This window comes from Pogona vitticeps, chromosome 5 (assembly GCF_051106095.1).
Source record: "Pogona vitticeps strain Pit_001003342236 chromosome 5, PviZW2.1, whole genome shotgun sequence".
Classification (NCBI taxonomy): domain Eukaryota; kingdom Metazoa; phylum Chordata; class Lepidosauria; order Squamata; family Agamidae; genus Pogona; species Pogona vitticeps.
In genome coordinates, this window is record NC_135787.1 from 48,477,523 (window position 1) to 48,495,578 (window position 18,056).

The window sequence follows — 18,056 nt, forward strand, 5'->3', positions numbered from 1 at the left end:
TATTTTCCAGTAATATGGGAAAATAGGACAGATTTACTTTCTTGTCTGCAGTTTGCTTATGTGAGTGTGCCATAATTTACGAGTTTATTTTCTCTTTTCATTGATTCTAAATAACAGGGTATTTGAAAATGTATTGTTACATACTCGTGTTGCTTAGAGGGAGAGTTCAGTAGTAAGTGGCTCTTATGCTGTCTGTTTCCCATACACAGATAGAAAATATTGCAAACAAATACTTCTATGTATTCTCGAAGGCTTTCATGGCCGGTATCTGATGGTTGTTGTGGGTTTTTCGGGCTCTTTGGCCATGTTCTGAAGGTTGTTCTTCCTGATGTTTTGCTAGTCTCTGTGGCCGGCATCTTCAGAGGACAGGAGTAAGAACTCAGTTCCCTGCAATCAGAGCATGGACTGAGTTCTTACTCCTGTTCTCTGAAGATGCCAGCCACAGAGACTGGGGAAACGTCAGGAAGAACAACCTTCAAAACACGGCCAAAGAGCCTGAAAATCCCAGAACAACCAAATATTTCTATACTTGAATCAGTCATGCTTGGGTGAGTCTTTTTGTCTGGTCTGTATTCAAAGAATATGTTAGATATATTTTTAAGAATATATTTATGACTGCTTGTGGTATATGGAAATAAAATCAAAGCTGTTGATTCCATGTACTTGGTCACTCTGGTGTGTTGTGTACAGGGAGGGTTATATTTTTTCTGACAGTTGCACCTATTAAGGCATTTTTGAATATCTAGCAAAATGATCTTTAATGGATCCTTAAAACAAAACAACTTGTACCTGGAAGGTAGTTAATGGACTTGTCTGCTTTGATGTAAGAATTGTTGGACCTTACTGTTACTGGACCTTATTTCTAGTAAATGTATAGAGGATTTCATCCTTATGTGGTGTAACAGAATCATTTTTGGAATTAGTTTGGGCAAAGGTTATTATTTTTCTGTACTGAACAGTTAGTAGAACAAATGAATTTGTTCCTTTGGGAGTTGTTTGCTTTTTAATAAAAACATATTGGAGTCCCCCCCCCCCAATTTAATATTGTGGTAAAATTAATTATGCAATGGGGCGGCATTCTCTCTAATTTTCTCGAGTGCTGGGAGGTGCCTCTGCCCTGTGTGCATGGGCTTCCAGCTGTGACCGGAAGCAAATGAACAGCAGCGCTGGCTTTGCTGTGCTGCCCCAGTCCAGTGCTGTGCAGGCAGCTTAGAGGGAATGTTGCATTTGAAGGGGTGGGGTGGATTTCTTCAGTCCTTCTAGCAAGTTAGGAAAAGTTGCTTCTCTACTTGTTGTAAGCATATTTTTAAATGGCTTATCTTAAAATGTAGAGAGGGTCTGCATATGAATTTATTCTGAAGTTTACATTGTTTTTAGTCCCTTTTAGTCCATAGTGTGACATTATATATGCAGGTGTAATACGAAATGAAGTGCAGAACAATATTTGTATGAAAACATTCAGATTTTTCTGTCACATTCAATACCTGGGGGTGCAGTTTGCTAACTGACAGCCTTTGGTTGTCACTTAGCCTGCATGACAATTTTATCTGGTCTTGTAACTTTCATATGATTGCAGTGATAATGATGTCATTAATTTCATCCATAAGGAACAAATAATCTTAGTTATAAGACTGAAATTTGAAGCGAAGGAGATATTGCTCTCCTATACTCCTCTAATGCTGAGTGATACCAGTTTTTACAGAGCCGAACTGCTATAAAAGGAAATTGTGTATACACCAAATAAACTCTTGTTATTAACAACAGTTTGGAAGACAGATAAGAGATTTAAAATTCAGACCATCCTATCTCATGTTACAGTATGTGTGTCCCTTTCAGTTATTTGGCATTCCCAACCAGTTGTGGAATCAGAATTTCCACGAGTAATTCCAATACTTCTGTTTTTCTCTTCAGCCAAATGTAATTACAGTCAAAATTGTAAACCTTTTCAGTATTTATAAAAATAGATGCAATTTTGAGTTCATTTTATGGGGCTTATATTATTTAGAAGTAGGGACCCCAAAGGTCCAACACTTACTTGCACTTCTGTACTAATTTTTGGTATCTTTTTGGCCTAAACAGGTGTAACTTTATTATGGAATTACCTTGAGTATTAAATCCATACCAGCACTCAGATTAGACTGGCCCAGGATTATTCTGTACATATTATTACTGTGTGAGGATTTGAACTCAGATATGTTTGGATAGATTTGCTGTAATTACAAAATGGTTCTTCATGGGATATGTGTATATATTAAATCTGTTTTCCATGTGTATTACAACCAGTGTCCAAGGTGCCATTATAGTATGACTAAAAAAATTACAATAAGAACATAGCTATACAGATTTTAGGAAGCTGTTTGGCTATGGCTATTTCAGTTTTCAGTGACTTCTGTCACCCTTTATGCCAGCTGGTGGTAAGCAATCATTTCTGCAGATCATCATATTACCCAGGGTAGGAGAACACATTTTATCCTATCCCATTGCTATTCCCAAATGCATACTGATTCCCACCCATAACTTTGCACTTATCTGTGGAAGGGGGGCATGAAACATGCTAAAGGGCTAAATCCTAAACTGCCAAGCCTAGCAGCCACTTAAAAGTATATTTGCAAAAAGACAATAAATTATTTATCCTGATATGTAAAACTACTTCCATTCACGATTGACACTTTATTTGTCATACACAAAAGCAAGATATGTGTTGCCACACAGTTTGTGATATGGTGCACTTGCCCCTCTTGATGATGTTGAAGTATACAGAAACCAGACTGAAAATTACAGGACTATACAGTGGTGTCTCAACTTACAGACATCCTTAGTTACAAAAAAAATCGAGTTACAGCTCCAGCTGCAAAATTTTGGTTCAACTTGCTGCCGGAGCTTCCACTTATGAAAGGAAAAAAGACAGGAAAACCCTGGGCTTCACCGCCACTCTGACTGCTGCCATGGGAGCCCTCCTGGGGTTTCTCGTGGCTCTGACCGCTGCTGCTGGGGAAGCTTAGGCTTCCCTGCTGCCATGACAGCCACGGTAGGAGGCCTCCCGAGCTTCCCCATTGCTCTGACCACCAGGGAAGGCCAGGCTTCCCCGCTGCTGTGACAGCCACCGTGGCTTCCGCGGCGGTGGTCAGAGTGGCAGGGAACCTTGGGAGGCCTCCCATGGCAGCGGGGAAGCCAGGGAGGCCTCTGGTAGCGGCTGTCATGACTTGCTCTGTTTCTTTTCTTTTCTTTCTTTTTCTTTGTTTGTTTCTTTCTTTTTTCCTTTGGCCGGAACTGATTAATCGGTTTTCAGTGCATTCCTATGGGAAATGGTGTTTGGACTTACAAAACTTTCAAGTTACGGCCACCCTTCCAATACAGATTAATTCCGTAAGTCGAGGCACCACTGTATTCTAGGTAATGCTGGTACAGATAGGATTGTTTCTACAGACAGTTCTGGAAACAACACAGCTGAGATGGAGGTGAATAGGACCTGATAAGGAAGGAAGTGGCTCAGACATCAACAGGGTGTCATTTTGCTGTGTTACCTTTGTAATTTTTATCTGTCACCTAAAGTTAGCTCATATATGGTGTATTCAGTAAGAAAGTAGTGAGTTGAATAACATCAAAGAGATTCCAGATTGATGGAATATGGGCAGGTCTGCCGAACTATATTTGCAGTGAAGTGTTCGTCCTTTATAAAAAGTTTGGAAGTTCTGTATGAACTGGGAGGAATTGATATGCCTTTAATCATGTGGAAAAAGAGCAAGAAAGGGGAGAAAGACTTTTTTACAATAGCCAGAAACATCCTCTGTATGTATAGTGATTGCTGCATTATATAGCCCTTTTAGGATTGACATGCCAGTGTGATGTTGAATAAGCATAGCAGCTTCTAATTATGGACATATCAGATAAAATGTCAATATTCTTATCAATTTGACTGGTCTTAAAAATCACCATAAGGAACATTTATGGAGAAATATTAGACATAATAAACATAATAATATTTTAAAGCAGTTGTGACATAACATAGGACTGGATGCATTTATCACTCTGTAAGATAGGTAGGAGTTGAACTGAGATGATTGTGATGAGTATAAGATTAATAATGACATAAGCAAATGCAGAGATGTATTCTCGAAGGCTTTCACAGCCGGGATCCAAAGGTTGTTGTAGGTGTTTTGGGCTGTTTGGCTGTGTTCTGGAGGTTTTTCTTCCTAACGTTTTGCCAGTCTCTCTGGCTGGCATCTTCAGAGGACAGGAGTTAGAAATCTGTTGGTGTTCTGGTGTAGTGTGTGGGATTGTTGAGTATTTGTAGCTGTGGGATCTGGTTTTTGTCCTTTTCAGGAGATTGGGTGATTATGGTGCTCAGATGTTTTTTGTTATTGGTATATTGTTGTGATAAGGGGGAAGATGATCTGCCACTGTGGTTGATGGGTGTTGTTAGCTAGTCTTTTCTGTGCTGTGATCAGCAATCCTTGTGGCTTGATAGAGTTCGTTGACCTTTTCACAGGCTGTATTTTTCAGTGCTGGGAGCCAGGCTTTGTTGAGTTTTAGACTTTCTTCTTTTTTGCTAAAGCTTTGCTGATATTTGTGGATTTCAATGGCCTTCCATGTGTATTCTAACATAACGATTGTTGGTGTTGTCCAGTATTTCTGTGTTTTGAAATAGGATTTCATGTCCAGCTTGTTTCAGGGCATGTTCGGCTACTGATGATTATTCCAGTTGTTTTAGTCTGCAGTGTCTTTCATGTTCTTTGATTCTGGTGTGGATGCTGCATTTTGTGGTCCCAATATATACCTGGCTACAGCTGCAAGGTAGGGACGTGGTGGCACTGTGGGTTAAACCACAGAACACCTGCAGTCGTAAGATCAAATCCATGTGACCGAGTGAGCCCCCATCACTTGTCCCAGCTCCCGCCAACCTAGAGGTTCAAAAGCATGCAAAATGCAAAATGTGGGTAGATAAATAGGTACCACCACGGTGGGAAGGTAACAGCGTTCCTTGTCTAGTCACGCTGACCACGTGACCACGGAAAATTGTCTTCGGACAAACGCTAGCTCTATGGGTAGGAAACAGAGATGAGCACCACCCCCTAGAGTCGGACACAACAGGACAAATTGTCAAGGGGAACCTTTACCTTTATCTTAGAACTGCAAGGTATCCAGTATACTCCTGCAGTGGTGAGGGGGTCCCTTTTGTACTTTGCTGACCATAACATTTGTTGTATTTTTGGGAATGTGACTGAATACTGTTTGCAGGTTGTGTTTTTTCAAAGTTTCCCCATGCAGTCCGTGACCCCTTTGATGGATGGCAGAAATACTTTATTTGTGGGTGGTAGTTTTTCTTCTTCAGTTTGGTGTTGTTTTCTTGGTTCGATGGCTCTTGTGATTTCATTCTCGGAATAGCCACTAGCCTGTAGGGCCCAATTCAGGTGGTTGAGTTCAGTGCTGAGAAATTGAGCTTCACAGTTCCGATTTGCATGGTGTACTGGTGTTTTGATTGTGCCTCTTTATTTGTCGTGGATGGTGGTTGGAGTTTTTGTGTAGGTACCGGTCTGTTTAGGTGGCTTTTCTTTAGTCCTGACCTCCTATTGGGGCAAGCAAACAGCGCCTGCGACAAGCCAGCACCGCCCCACTCGTCACCAGCGTTGCCGCTGCGACAGGCTCCCGAGGAGACTTCTGGAGGCCGGGTGAGCAAGCAGGCACTGGCCTCTGCCTTGGGCCAGCTGGTAGCCCGCCCCAGAAACTTGCTTTCCTTCTCCCCTCTCTTTGGCCCCTCCGGCGGGGTAAAAGTCAGAGGGAGGGGGTAGTCTTATATGGCAAGTATATAATGAATGCTAGATTTTGAGTGGAAATGTTGGGGTCATCTTATACACCCAGTCGTCTTATATGCATATGCCAGCAAATACGGTATATATATATACCAGCTGTACTGTCCAAGGAATGTTTATGGGGGGTATGCATACCTTAATTATTCTTCCTGGTCCCACTGCTTATTGCCTGACTTATTAATTACAGTAGCAGTAATTACTCTACTTTGTAATTTGTGCCATTTCTCCCTTTACACTCACTGATACGCTAGTTGGCAGAAAGAGAAGGGCAGGTTAGTTCTGGAATCTTGTAGTTTAAGGATATTATTCATCCAGAGTCCTTTCGTGAGTCTGCTCTGAAACTGAATAGAGGAGAGCACTCTTATGGTCTCTGCTAACCAAGAACCAAGAGCTGAGATACAGTGAATGCATTTACAGAACAGCATTAAGAAACATTGGGTTCTTCAGTGATCAAGAGAGCATTCACAGAGTTAAAGCTAGTGTATCAAATCTCCTGCTTCTTGGGGATTCCTGATCTGACCGCAGTGATGCAGCCCTTGGTTTTATCCTGTTTGAATGACTGTAATCAACTTTTGTGCCTTCAAAACATGCTTGGAAATTTCAGATGATTCAATGGGCCACAGCTAGACCATTGAGAAGAATTGAGTTATTGGGAGCACACCATTTCCTTGTTATAAAAGCTTCAGTTTGTTGTTTATGGGCACAGTTCGAACTGTTCCACAAGGCCTTATATACCTTGGCTCCAGACTATCTGGCATATATACTCCCCCGTATGAGAATGGCTACCTTCTGAAATCTTTAGTAGATCCCCTTCTCATGGCCTTGCCAACTTCCCAGACAAATTTGTTGGGGATGAGAAAAAAAGGGGATGTGCAAAAAGCCCTTCTCTGTGGCTGTTTCAAATTGTGGCACTTTCTGCCAAGGAAGGCTGAGTTAGCCCATTCCTGTTGTCCTTCTGCCAGCAGGAAAACACCTTTTTATTCAACCATGCTCTCTGCAGTTGGCTGACTGTTTTGACCTTTAGCGGATTGATGTTGTAATTCTTAAATATTTTAAGGAGTGTTTTAAACTTAATATTATATTAGTACTATAATATTTTAGTTGTATTTTAGTACAGTAATATGAATGCCATTCTTTTCTGTTTGTACATGATTCCATCTTGCTGTAAACCACTTTGAATGTAGGCCCTTGGGGAAAGGTGGGATATAAACCAAAGAGACAAAAAACTTTCAGGTGTGAATGTGTGTATTTTTCACAAATTTTTTTCTGCTAACTTAATGGTAGTACTTTGTTGTAAGAACTTAAGAGGAAATTTAAGGAGGTAAAACACACTTTAAAAAATCTATTAATTATAAATGAAACTTCACAGTTCAAGTGCATTCTTGAAACCCAATAGCTGTAACATAGCATAAATTGTAACTTTCTGTCCGTTCATCCATGGTAAATAGGCAATTTTTGCTATAGTTCTTGAGTATGTGTGCAAGCAGCAAGCCAGTATGTACATACAGCCCTGAGACTCACAACAAAGATGCTTTGCTTACAAGGGAGGAGTGAACAGAAAGTTATAACTTGCTTATGCTATGAATAGAATTTCAGCCAATGTACTTTTGATAATATTCACTCCATTCACTTATTCTCTTTAGAAAGGTTTATATAATATTGTTTGAAGTTTTTCTTGACTTTCTAGGTTTGCCTTTCTTCTGAACCCTTCTTTTTACTCCTTCAGTTTTGGCAAACGTTCTGCAGGAAGCTTCAGACGTGGCTGTGAATGCATTGTGCTGGAGCCATCTGAGATGATTGTGGTAAGTACTGTATAAGCAGATTAATAATGGCATCAGTAAATACATAGATGGACATATAGATAATATGATTTTATATTGTTGGACGGTTCTCTAGGCTGTTTTCTAATACCCAGTAATTTAAATAAGTGATGGTTTCTAAAGTAGGTGTATCATGATTTAAAGTGATTAGTTTGGACCCTAAAGTAAGTTGACAACTTGAAAGAGTTTCAGAGGAGAAATACTGCCATCCTCTTTTTCTGCAACCCCCCTCCACCCTGCCTCTCCAATGCCCTGGAAGTCTGGAAGCCGCTCTAATGAAATGCACTCAGGTTGGAGAGGTTTTTAGGCAGGGGTGGGCAATTAATTTCTATAGGGAGCCACATAAAAAAATCTGAACTGTGTTCAGGGGCTGAACCAACTTTACTTAAAAATAAAATGCAACCCATTGGGTGAGGCCCTGTGGTGAACGAAGACAATCACATCTGCAGGCCTTCAGACAGAGGCCACCACAGCATAGGGAGGAGGGCGACACACAACACACAGGAAACAACCCTCCTCACGGTGTCAATAAAATATTTAAATGCAGAACCCCCACCCCTCCCAACAACAACAACAGCACTACTACTACTACTACTACTACTACTACTACTACTACTACTACTACTACTACTACTACTACTACTACTACTAATTAATAATAATAATAATAATAATAATAATAATAATAATAATAATAATAATAATAATAATAATAATAATAATAATAATAATAATAATAGTGGAGTATCCAGACTTATGGAATCTGTGAACTGCACCCCCCTGGCCTCTTTCTCCTTCCAGCTCCCCCACTTTGAAATGAAGAGCCCACTTTTCCTTCAGGTCTGCTTTGGGGAGAGGGGCCACCTCACAATGGGTGCACCCCTTTTGTTGTGGTGGTGGTGGTGTTTTTGTTCTTTCTCTGAAAGATACAGCTGGAACTCTTCCTCCCCCCTTCCTGAAATTTTTGTTCCCTAGAAATCTCCTTCAATGGAGATTCTCTAAAGAACTCTCCACTGCCCACTCCCTCTGAAATTAAAAAAAAAAAAAACACCAAATACTGCAGGGCTGAAAAGAAGAAATTTGGGATTTAGTCGTGGGGGGGGGGAAGAGATGTTGGGCAACAGGAGTCCTCCAGCTCCTGCCCCCTCCACCACTTCCAGCCAAACTGTAGTGCACAGCAAGTTCATGGTTGTGTGGGGTTGGTGGCGATGGTGGGAGTTTTTTTGGGGTGGGTGAAGTCCTAATCAGATATCTCTGGAGTCAAAGCTCCACAGCTCCCCCTTTTACCATGGGGGGGAAGAACTGTCCATAAAAGAGGAAACTCCCCATGTCTGCCTCTCCAGGATGTGGCACCCCCCTTATTGGAGAACCCCCTTCTTTTTGGTCCTCCTCCCTTTGATAAGGCTCTCCTCTCCTCTTCACCGGTTCCCTTCTGCTCCTGCATGCCAAAAAGCAAAAAACCCAAACTGTTGATCTTCCTCCTGCGACGCAGGGACACACCCACCCATGCCACCTCCGAGCTCTTTTCTCCCCTTCCTGCCTGCCTTCCTCCTCTCTTCCCACAGTCCTATGGCTTGTCTTCAGTCATTCGATGGCGGCAGATTGGGTGGATGGCGGGGGTAGTGGAAGGAAGGGAATGAGCGAGCGATGCACAATCCATGGTCCCTGTCGGTGGATTCTCTGGGGGAGGCGATCACGGACCGTGCAGGGTAGCAGGGGTGGGGGAACGCCGAGGAAAGACGATCAATCCGGCGACCCCTCTCCTCCCCTCTTGCCCCCCTCTTCCCCCAAAAAAAGCCTGGCGGGGGAGGATGGAGGCGCCGATCTGCCGGCTGCCACCACCGCAGCAGGGCAAACCCGCTCCTTTTGCTTCTCTGGTTTGCCTCCGCTGTCTCTACGCACACGCCCCCCGCAACAACAGCAGTCACGCTCCTCTGCCAACTGCACCCTGGTGGAGAGGGGCTGGAGTGGGAGTGGACTGTGCACAGAAGCAGCAGCGGCCCCTGAAGGGGAGTAACAGTCAAAACCCGTGAGATCCCAGTGTTGAATCTCACAAGTTTTGCTTACAGCCGTGCTGGGTGACCGGAACTGGAGCTCCGGCTCAATCAGCGGTGACTGGCGGGGCAGACAGGAGCAGCTGGCGGGCTATATGTGGCCCACGGGCCGTATTTTGCCCAGGTTTGTTTTTAGGGGAGGAGATATTAATCTGATCATTTTGGACAGAGGTAGAAAACTTTCAGAAGCCTGGGGATGTGTCCAGGAACCCCCATGAGGAGTATGTTTGTTTGGGTGTATGTGTGTTTTGGAATCCCATCTCCCAGAATTCTCCAAAGATGCCCAGAATTCTGGGAGTTTCAGCCCACATACAAAGACTTCCAGTTATGTGGAGAAGGGACTACCTCCAATGTTTCATGGCCTTCTCTGGCCTTTGCTTTCTAAAACAGAAAGTTAAAAAAAGGTAAATTTTTGCCCTGTGTCCTGGGAGTTGTAGTCCCTCTGCCCATTAGGTTCCATAGAGGGCACCTCAGAAAGAGCACCAACAACAAGATCATCAACAACTTCTTCCTTCTCTGTAAAAAATAAAAAAGGCAGAGATCATGCAGTCTCAGAGGTGTATTCATTTTCCAGATGAGTGAAATGTAGGTGTCTTTATGTGTGTTTATGCATTAAAACTCTGTCTTGGTAATTCTTAGAGAATTCTGAGAGTTAGAATACTAAAAATAAAATAAAATAAATAAATAAATAAATAAATAAATAAATAAAGGAATAAAAAGGGAAAAAAAGAGAGGCTTTCTGATATACTCTTTTCCTGCAGCTACCACTGCAGAATGTTTTTCTTACAAAAAATGTTTTTCTTTAACAGAAGGAGTGTCCATGCATTATGTAAAGGCTAATCTTGTTTTTATTTTTTTGTTAAAAATGTTGGTGTGGGGGACATAAGGGTACTGGGAGGGTCTTGAAAGCATGCCATAGTTTTGTTCTGGTGTAGTGTGTGGAATAGTTGAGTCCACATCTATTAAAAGGTACAAAATTTAAAACCAAACACTGCCCACCCCAGATTCAGTCCTCTGGAGAGTCTCCTCTCCACCTAGGGTGTGCATGGCTGTAGGAAAACAATATATCATAAAGTCTTCATTTGTGCATTTCTCTAAGGTAATATATGTGACGATCCAAGTCAGCATGTGTACACACTAACAGTGGTATATAAGGTACTTGCGGTTGGTGGTCATGTAAATTGTGAGAGACAAAAAAACAAAAAACAAAACTTTAGTGATTGTTACACTCTATCTGAACTATTTACAGAATGTTTTAAGTGGGTACTAAAAGTGAATAAATGCAATAAAGTCATAGGAAGGTTTCTCGTTTAGGGCTCCATAGACATAATTAAAAGGTAAAATAATGGAAATTGTATTTTACTCATATCCTAGTGCTCTGAATAAGATACCTTCCTGCTTCTTCGTAATGGTCTCTGTGAATGCACACAATTGGGTTAGCCTGCGCAGGAACATCCGGAAGATTCTAGAGCTTAAGAAAAACAGTCAATTAGCTCCCCCCCGCGGGGTATATAAGCCCTGCCTCCTCCGTCTTCCTTTCAGTTCCTCTTTTTCCGCCGTTCCTGTAGGACGTAGGACAGTGGTCAGGGAACATGGGTAAATTACCCCAAATGGGGTAAATATGAAAATCCTGGGGGTAATGGGGATGGTCGCTGCAGGCATTTTACCCCCAGGCATTTTATTTCCGACGATGCTGTGTGTAGGCGGGCATTCCGTCGCGGGGAGAGCGAGCCCTGGCGAGGAACTGCACAGCGCAAATGCCAGTCCTCCTCACCTCCAAAGTGTGTGTGTGTGGGGGAGAACAGTGGACCAGGCCAGCTGGACTCTTTGCCCGGCAGAGCCCTGGCCGGGGCTCTCCTTCCTGCCTGCGCCCACCTACCCGGTGCACTGGCAAGGAGGCCCCCTTCCCACCCCGCCTCCCCTGAGCTCATGGCCAGTGGACCTGCCGGACCTGCGGCGCCCGCCTCCCCTCTCCAAGGACGCGCTTTCCCAGCAGTGTGGCAGCTCCAGACTGGCTGCCTGGACGGTGGCCACAGGTTCTGGGCGAGCGCAGGAAGGGCGGGGGTTGGCCGTGGACAGCAAGGGGCAAGGGGGGGTAATGTCAATGTAAATAAAATTTTTTGGGGGGGTAAAAGGTAAAAAAGTTCCCTGACCCCTGACGTAGGAAGAGCAGAGCTATCGACCGTTAAGTACTCAGCTAGCTAGCTAGTTCCTATTTTACTTATTTTACTTTATATTACCTTTATTTGACAGAATCTCCTGTTTTGATCCAGTTATTTTTTAGTTCTTCGCGTTTCCACCACCACTACCAATGGATCCCCTTTTGCTTTTATGGTCCCTCGGGGCTTCAAGCAGTGTACCATCTGTTCTCGAAAAATCCCTTTATCAGATGGGCACGATAAATGTTTATTTTGTCTGGGAGAATTTCACCTTGATCAAGCTTGCCCTGCTTGCAAACTTTTTTCCAAGCAAGCGATCAAGTTAAGGCTCCAAAGACTGCGTTCTTTCCTCTACGAAAAGACTTTGTCTCCAGCCATGGAAAGCACCTCTCTTTCAGCACTATCCCCTCCTCGTGCTGAAGTTCCTATCCAGAATTCTCCATCAGACCAGCAGTTGCTTACCAGTTCTGTGCCGGTTAAGGCTAAAGACAATTCCAAACTGTCAAAAGCGAAACCACCTTCTCGTGCGGCTGTGGCTGCAGAAAAGAAAGCCATTGATAAGCCTGAAGAAGCTGGCTAAACTGCCTACTCTACCCCCTCCAGCTCCTTCAATTCTGCTCGAGGAGTCTTCAAGGGAGGCACCGGGACTCTGATGCAGAGGAGCACATTCCTTTAGCCCAGACGGCTCAGGAAAATATGTGCATGTCGCCAACTTCGGGCCGTTTTGAGGCTGTGCCAGACGCCAGCCGGGCCGTAGCCCAACCAAGCCCTCGATACCCAGGGCGGGCTGATACCGAGTCCCTATTGGAACAGGAGTCCGTTCACGAAACTCATAGAAAGCGTACTGCAAAACGGAAGCATACCGCTCCGTACAAGCCTCGGGATGGAGATGCTGGGTACTGTCCACAGGGACCACCACAGTTCGGTCAGCCTTTCTACGCTCCATTTCAACAGTTTCCGTACCATGGTTACACCTGTTCCTCTGAGTTTCCAACTCCCACCACACCTCAGGCACCGTGGCTTCATATACTGGCTCCGCCTGTACCATGCCAGCCACAACTCCAACAAGACCTTTCAACGCCATAGCCACCATCTCATAAAAGGCGTTTTCCCACGGTACCTACAGCAATACCCAAGCGTACCAAGCTTTCGGACGCGCACTCCTCAGTTCGCACTACGACGCTTTATTCTGGGCCTGACGCCCATGATACCGTCCCCTTCTCCCCACCCACTCAATCAGACGGGGACATGGTACCAGAAGATAAGGTACCAAGATGCCTCCCAGTCTTTGAACCCTTCTACGGCATCTAGTGACTCTGAGGCTCCTGATACAGGTGCTCAAGGTTCATCGTCTCAACCATCATCGGAGGATTTTTCATCCTATGTGCAACTCATCATTCGCATGGCCAAAATCCTCCAACTAGATGCACAGCTCCCTCAACAAGAACGGGACCTAATCTTTCACCATATGGAGCAGGACAGGATTTCCCCTCCAAGTCTCAGCCTTATTCCAGCTCTCTTCAATCTGGTGAAATCTTCCTGGGACAAACCTCCCACTTTAGTCCAAGTACTTCGTAAAATCGAGCATAATTATAAAACTCATGGCTCGGACTCTGATTTCCTTGCCAGGCATCCACTGCCCAACTCCATCGTTGTTGAGGCCACTCAGTATAAGTCTCGTACCCGATCATCGGCTACGCCTACTGATAAAGAAGGAAAGAAATCAGACACCTTTGGAAAAAAGCTGTACTCCTTTGCTGCAATGCTCATAAAAATTGCCAACTACCAAGCTGCCATGGGCACTTACCAGAAGCACTTGTGGGACAAGATCATTCCAACGCTCCAATCATTGCCTGATCCTGTTAAAACAGATGCTCTCAACGTTTATGAAGAAGCGAATACCCTTACCAGACAGCAAAGATTTGCTGCGAAACATACAGCTGACATCGCTTCTAAATCCATGCTGACTGCCATTGCCATCAGACGCCAAGCCTGGCTTCGAATGGCCAACATCTTGGATGACACCAAAACTAAAATAGAAGAACTTCCTTTTGATGCCATTGGACTCTTCAATGCCAAAACTGACGAAATTATGGATAATATCCATAAAATGAGAAAAACAACGAAGTCCTATGTACCATACCAGCCATATAGGTACCAGAAGCAAGCATATAAAAACCACAATACCAGTCATCCACTCGGTACCAACTCCCATGGTACAGTAAACAACAAGAGGACCGCACTTACCAGACACAGCAGTCCACAACACCACTGTTTAAGCAACAACGATTCTGCAACCCTAAGCAGTCCTTTCGTAAAACTCAGCATAGGGGTAAGCAATTCTCATAATTCCCCTTCTCATACATGACTGTCTCCATTTCTACAAGAATGGAAAAACATCACTACTGATATGTGGGTCCTCAGTATCATTCAACATGGATACAGGATAGAATTTTGCTGTATTCCTCCATCAAATTCTATCAAACCTACCCCATTCTCTGCACCATTGCATCTGGAAATTTCATCCTTGCTATCCAAAAGGGCCATAATTCAAATTTCACCCGACAATACCGATAGTTTTTTCTCCCACTACTTCGCAGTCCCTAAAAAAGATGGAGGCATGAGACCCATCATGGACCTGAGAGACCTCAACCGGTACATATTTTACAAAAAATTCCATATGCTCACCCTTGATTCCATTCTTCCCCTCTTGTCACAGGGAAACTGGTTCATCACCATCGATTTACAGGTTGGCTACTTTCACATCTCCATCCACCCATCTCATCAAAAGTTCCTCCGGTTCCGGTTCCACCATCAGACCTTCCAATTCACCGCTTTGCCCTTTGGGCTATCTACGCCCCCCAGGACATTCACAAAATGCATGGTGCCAGTTGTCGCCTACCTACGAACCCAAAAAATAAAGATTTTTCCTTACATCGACGATTGGCTTCTCGTGGCTCAATCCTACCATGAAGCTCTTTCGGCCACAAGATTCACCCTTTCCCTCCTGAACAAATTAGGCCTTCAAATCAACGAGAAAAAGTCCAACCTCACTGAAAACAGCATTTTTAGTAGCCACTACTTCGGCCAGACGAACGAGCGAGCTCGCTGCCTTAAGGGCAGACATCCCTTACCTGCAGATGCACCCAGATAAGGTTACTCTATACATGGACATTTCATTCCTCCCAAAGGTGGTGTCGGAATTCCATGTCAATCAGCCTATTGTGCTTCCAACCTTTTTTTCTTCTCCAACTACACTGTTAGAGCGAAAACTTCATGCTCTTGACGTAAAAAGGGCCCTTGCCTTCTACTTACATCGTACCAAGCCCATTCGGCGTTCTCCACGTCTCTTCTTGTGCTACCACGGACTGTGCAAAGGTGCTCCTGCTTCCTCTCAATCAGTATCGAGATGGATTGTTCAGCTCATACACCTGGCTTACCAGCTGGCCAACAAGCCTCTCCCAGAGAGCAGAAGGGCACACTCCACCAGAGCAGTCTCCACTTCGACAGCCCTATTTAAAGGTGTCCAACTGCAAAACATCTGCAAAGCAGCCACCTGGGCTACCCTTCTGATGTTCGCCAGACACTGCTGACTGGACGTCAGAGCCAAAAATGATGCGGCGTTTGGACGGGCGATACTGTCATCCCTGATACTGTGACGGCCCTTCTGCCGGTGAGTACAGTTTGCTAATTACCCAATTGTGTGCATTCACAGAGACCACTATGAAGAAAGTTAGGTTACTTACCTGTAACTTTGGTTCTCTAGTGGTACTTTGTGAATTCACACATCCCTCCCTTCCTCCCCTCTATCTGTCAGGGTAGTGTCTCATGATACCATGCTTATCTGACTTACGATAACGGCGGATTTTGGGAACTGAAAGGAAGATGGAGGAGGCAGGGCTTATATACCCCGCACGGGGGGCGGGGAGCTAATTGACTGTTTTTCTTAAGCTCTAGAATCTTCCGGACATTCCTGTGCAGGTGCAGGATAACCCAATTGTGTGAATTCACAGAATACCACTAGAAGAACCAAAGTTACAGGTAAGTAACCTAACTTTTTAAAAGATAGTTCTAATCATCTCATTTGCTCTAATACCATCCCAGTTTCTCCTCTGAAATACTGCTAAACTCATACTGCAAATTAACAATTTGTATCTTTCAAAACTCATTTTGGGAGTCAAGATTTTGATTAGCATAAAAGAGAACAATAAATATGTACGTGAAATGTTTATTTTAGTGAACAATTTCCCTTCTCTCTCCTGTAAGGGAAAAATACCATATGAATCAGGGCTATATTCGACTTTCTGCTCATGGATATGGAGACTCACTGTATAATACTTGAACTAATTCTTCACCACACAATACCTTTACTTGTACAGGCATAGTACAGTATCCTTGATTAATGCCTCCTTTTTGCCCCAAGAAGCACACTGCTGTCTTAGTGGCTGAGCATCTAGAACTCTGCAGTCTGCTGATTAGAAATTGCAGCCTATGTTGTACTGAATAAAATGTTTGCTTTGGGTGTTTATCTTTTAAAAAATGGGTATGAGATGGGCAGCATTTTGCCATTATTTTCCTCCATTCAGGTTTTTTGAGTTTATTTAATCTTCAGAGAAAAATACAGTGTGCTACCTTCTTAAAAGAGCTTGGTCCCTTTGAGTTCACCTTGTTAAATATTGATTTTTCTAATGTGATGCTAATATTCCATGTAAGATCTTTTTTTAAAAGGTCCAGTTTAAAGCATGCAAACACCCACGTGAACACCCCACACCCATGAGCAATCGATCTGTTGCAAAATATTTAAAAGTCTAGGTATCATCTGTGAATAATCAAATGAATACTTGTAGAGTTACCCTGTAACTGCAGGACAGAAGAGTTCTCCTTAAACTAATCTTACCATACTACTTGCAAAATTCAAGGTCTTGTTCTTGCTTGATAAATTGTTAACATTTTTTTGTTAGGTGGATTATATGGATGAAAATGAAGAATATTTTCAGCGACAAGCATCACATAGGCAATCTCGAAGGAGATTTAGGAAAATCAACCAAAAAGGAGAAAGACAAACAATTATTGATACTGTTGATGCTTATCCTGTAGGAAAACCACCTTTGCCTAGAGGTTATCATACGGTAAGTTGCTGACATCATTTGTATATTATATTTTATATTGTTACAATACATAGTAAAAGTTGTACATGAAACAAGCAAATTTACCACAATTTCTCATTACCAGAAATATGTACATGCCCGTAATTTGCCTTGATATTTACAATTACATATAGAATGTGCACTATACTGTTAGCAACATTAATGCTCCATTTAAGAGTATATTGCTTGTTCTGAGATTATTGTAGAAATGCTGGGAAAAGAAAGCAAATTAAAATTATCCACTTAAAACACTTCATTCAGATAAGATCTTCTTGTATTATTACATGGATTTCACTTAGTTTGAAAGACCTTCAACTTTAATGAATCTGTGTTTAAAAAGTTAATTTTTGTGTATTAGCCGGCGATTACTTTGAGAAGAAGGCTTATTTTTTAAATTTAATTTAAATATTTTTATATTATATTATCTATTTAAACCACAGTTGCTGTTTTTCTCTTGTTAGCATGCACAGGCATGTGGTATTTCCATTGATGTGGCCTGCAAAATATCAGATCATTTTGACAAGTTTGAACCATATCTTTATCCTCTGAGGAGACGTTCATCTGTATGGACGCTGCCTTCAAATTATTGTTATTATGTATTCTGATGGAGAAAAGTCTTTTACTTTACTGTTGTCATGTGTAGTTACAAAATGCAAAACTTTGATTGTCAAAATGAATTTGACCACTGCTAAAGAGTGCTGATAGTTTTAAACATTGTACAAAGTATTCAGGAGAAATACTGATCTCTGATTCTCAGCTGAACTTTGCAGGAATGGATCTGATATAGTTGGGTAATGCAGGAATTTACATTATGGCATTTCCTACTATTGTTTTAGTTGAACAGGCCCTGTTACCTAACTGTGCAGAGAAATACGTTACATGCGCATACAATCAGTAGTGAGCATGGCATCACCAAAACTTCCATAATCACAAGAATTTATGGTCATTGTCATTTGTTTTTATACGTCAAAATATTTATACTGTTTTTCAGAGCTTAGAGTGGTAACCAACGGCAGCACAAAATAAAACCGTATTTAAAACTTTCACATTATCTAACTTGAAACAA

General features: G+C 42.8%; 1 protein-coding gene across 5 annotated transcripts in view; it reads left to right on the forward strand.

The window, feature by feature from the left end:
* RAPGEF2 (Rap guanine nucleotide exchange factor 2) overlaps nt 1–18,056 on the forward strand; it is a 217,572-nt gene that overhangs the window by 95,034 nt on the left and 104,482 nt on the right. For all 5 annotated transcript variants that reach the window (XM_020781418.3, XM_020781421.3, XM_073001508.2 and 2 more), the window contains exons 5-6: nt 7,537–7,612; nt 16,805–16,972. In XM_020781418.3, coding sequence (XP_020637077.3) covers nt 7,537–7,612; nt 16,805–16,972 — 244 coding nt within the window. The remainder of the gene's footprint in view (nt 1–7,536; nt 7,613–16,804; nt 16,973–18,056) is intronic.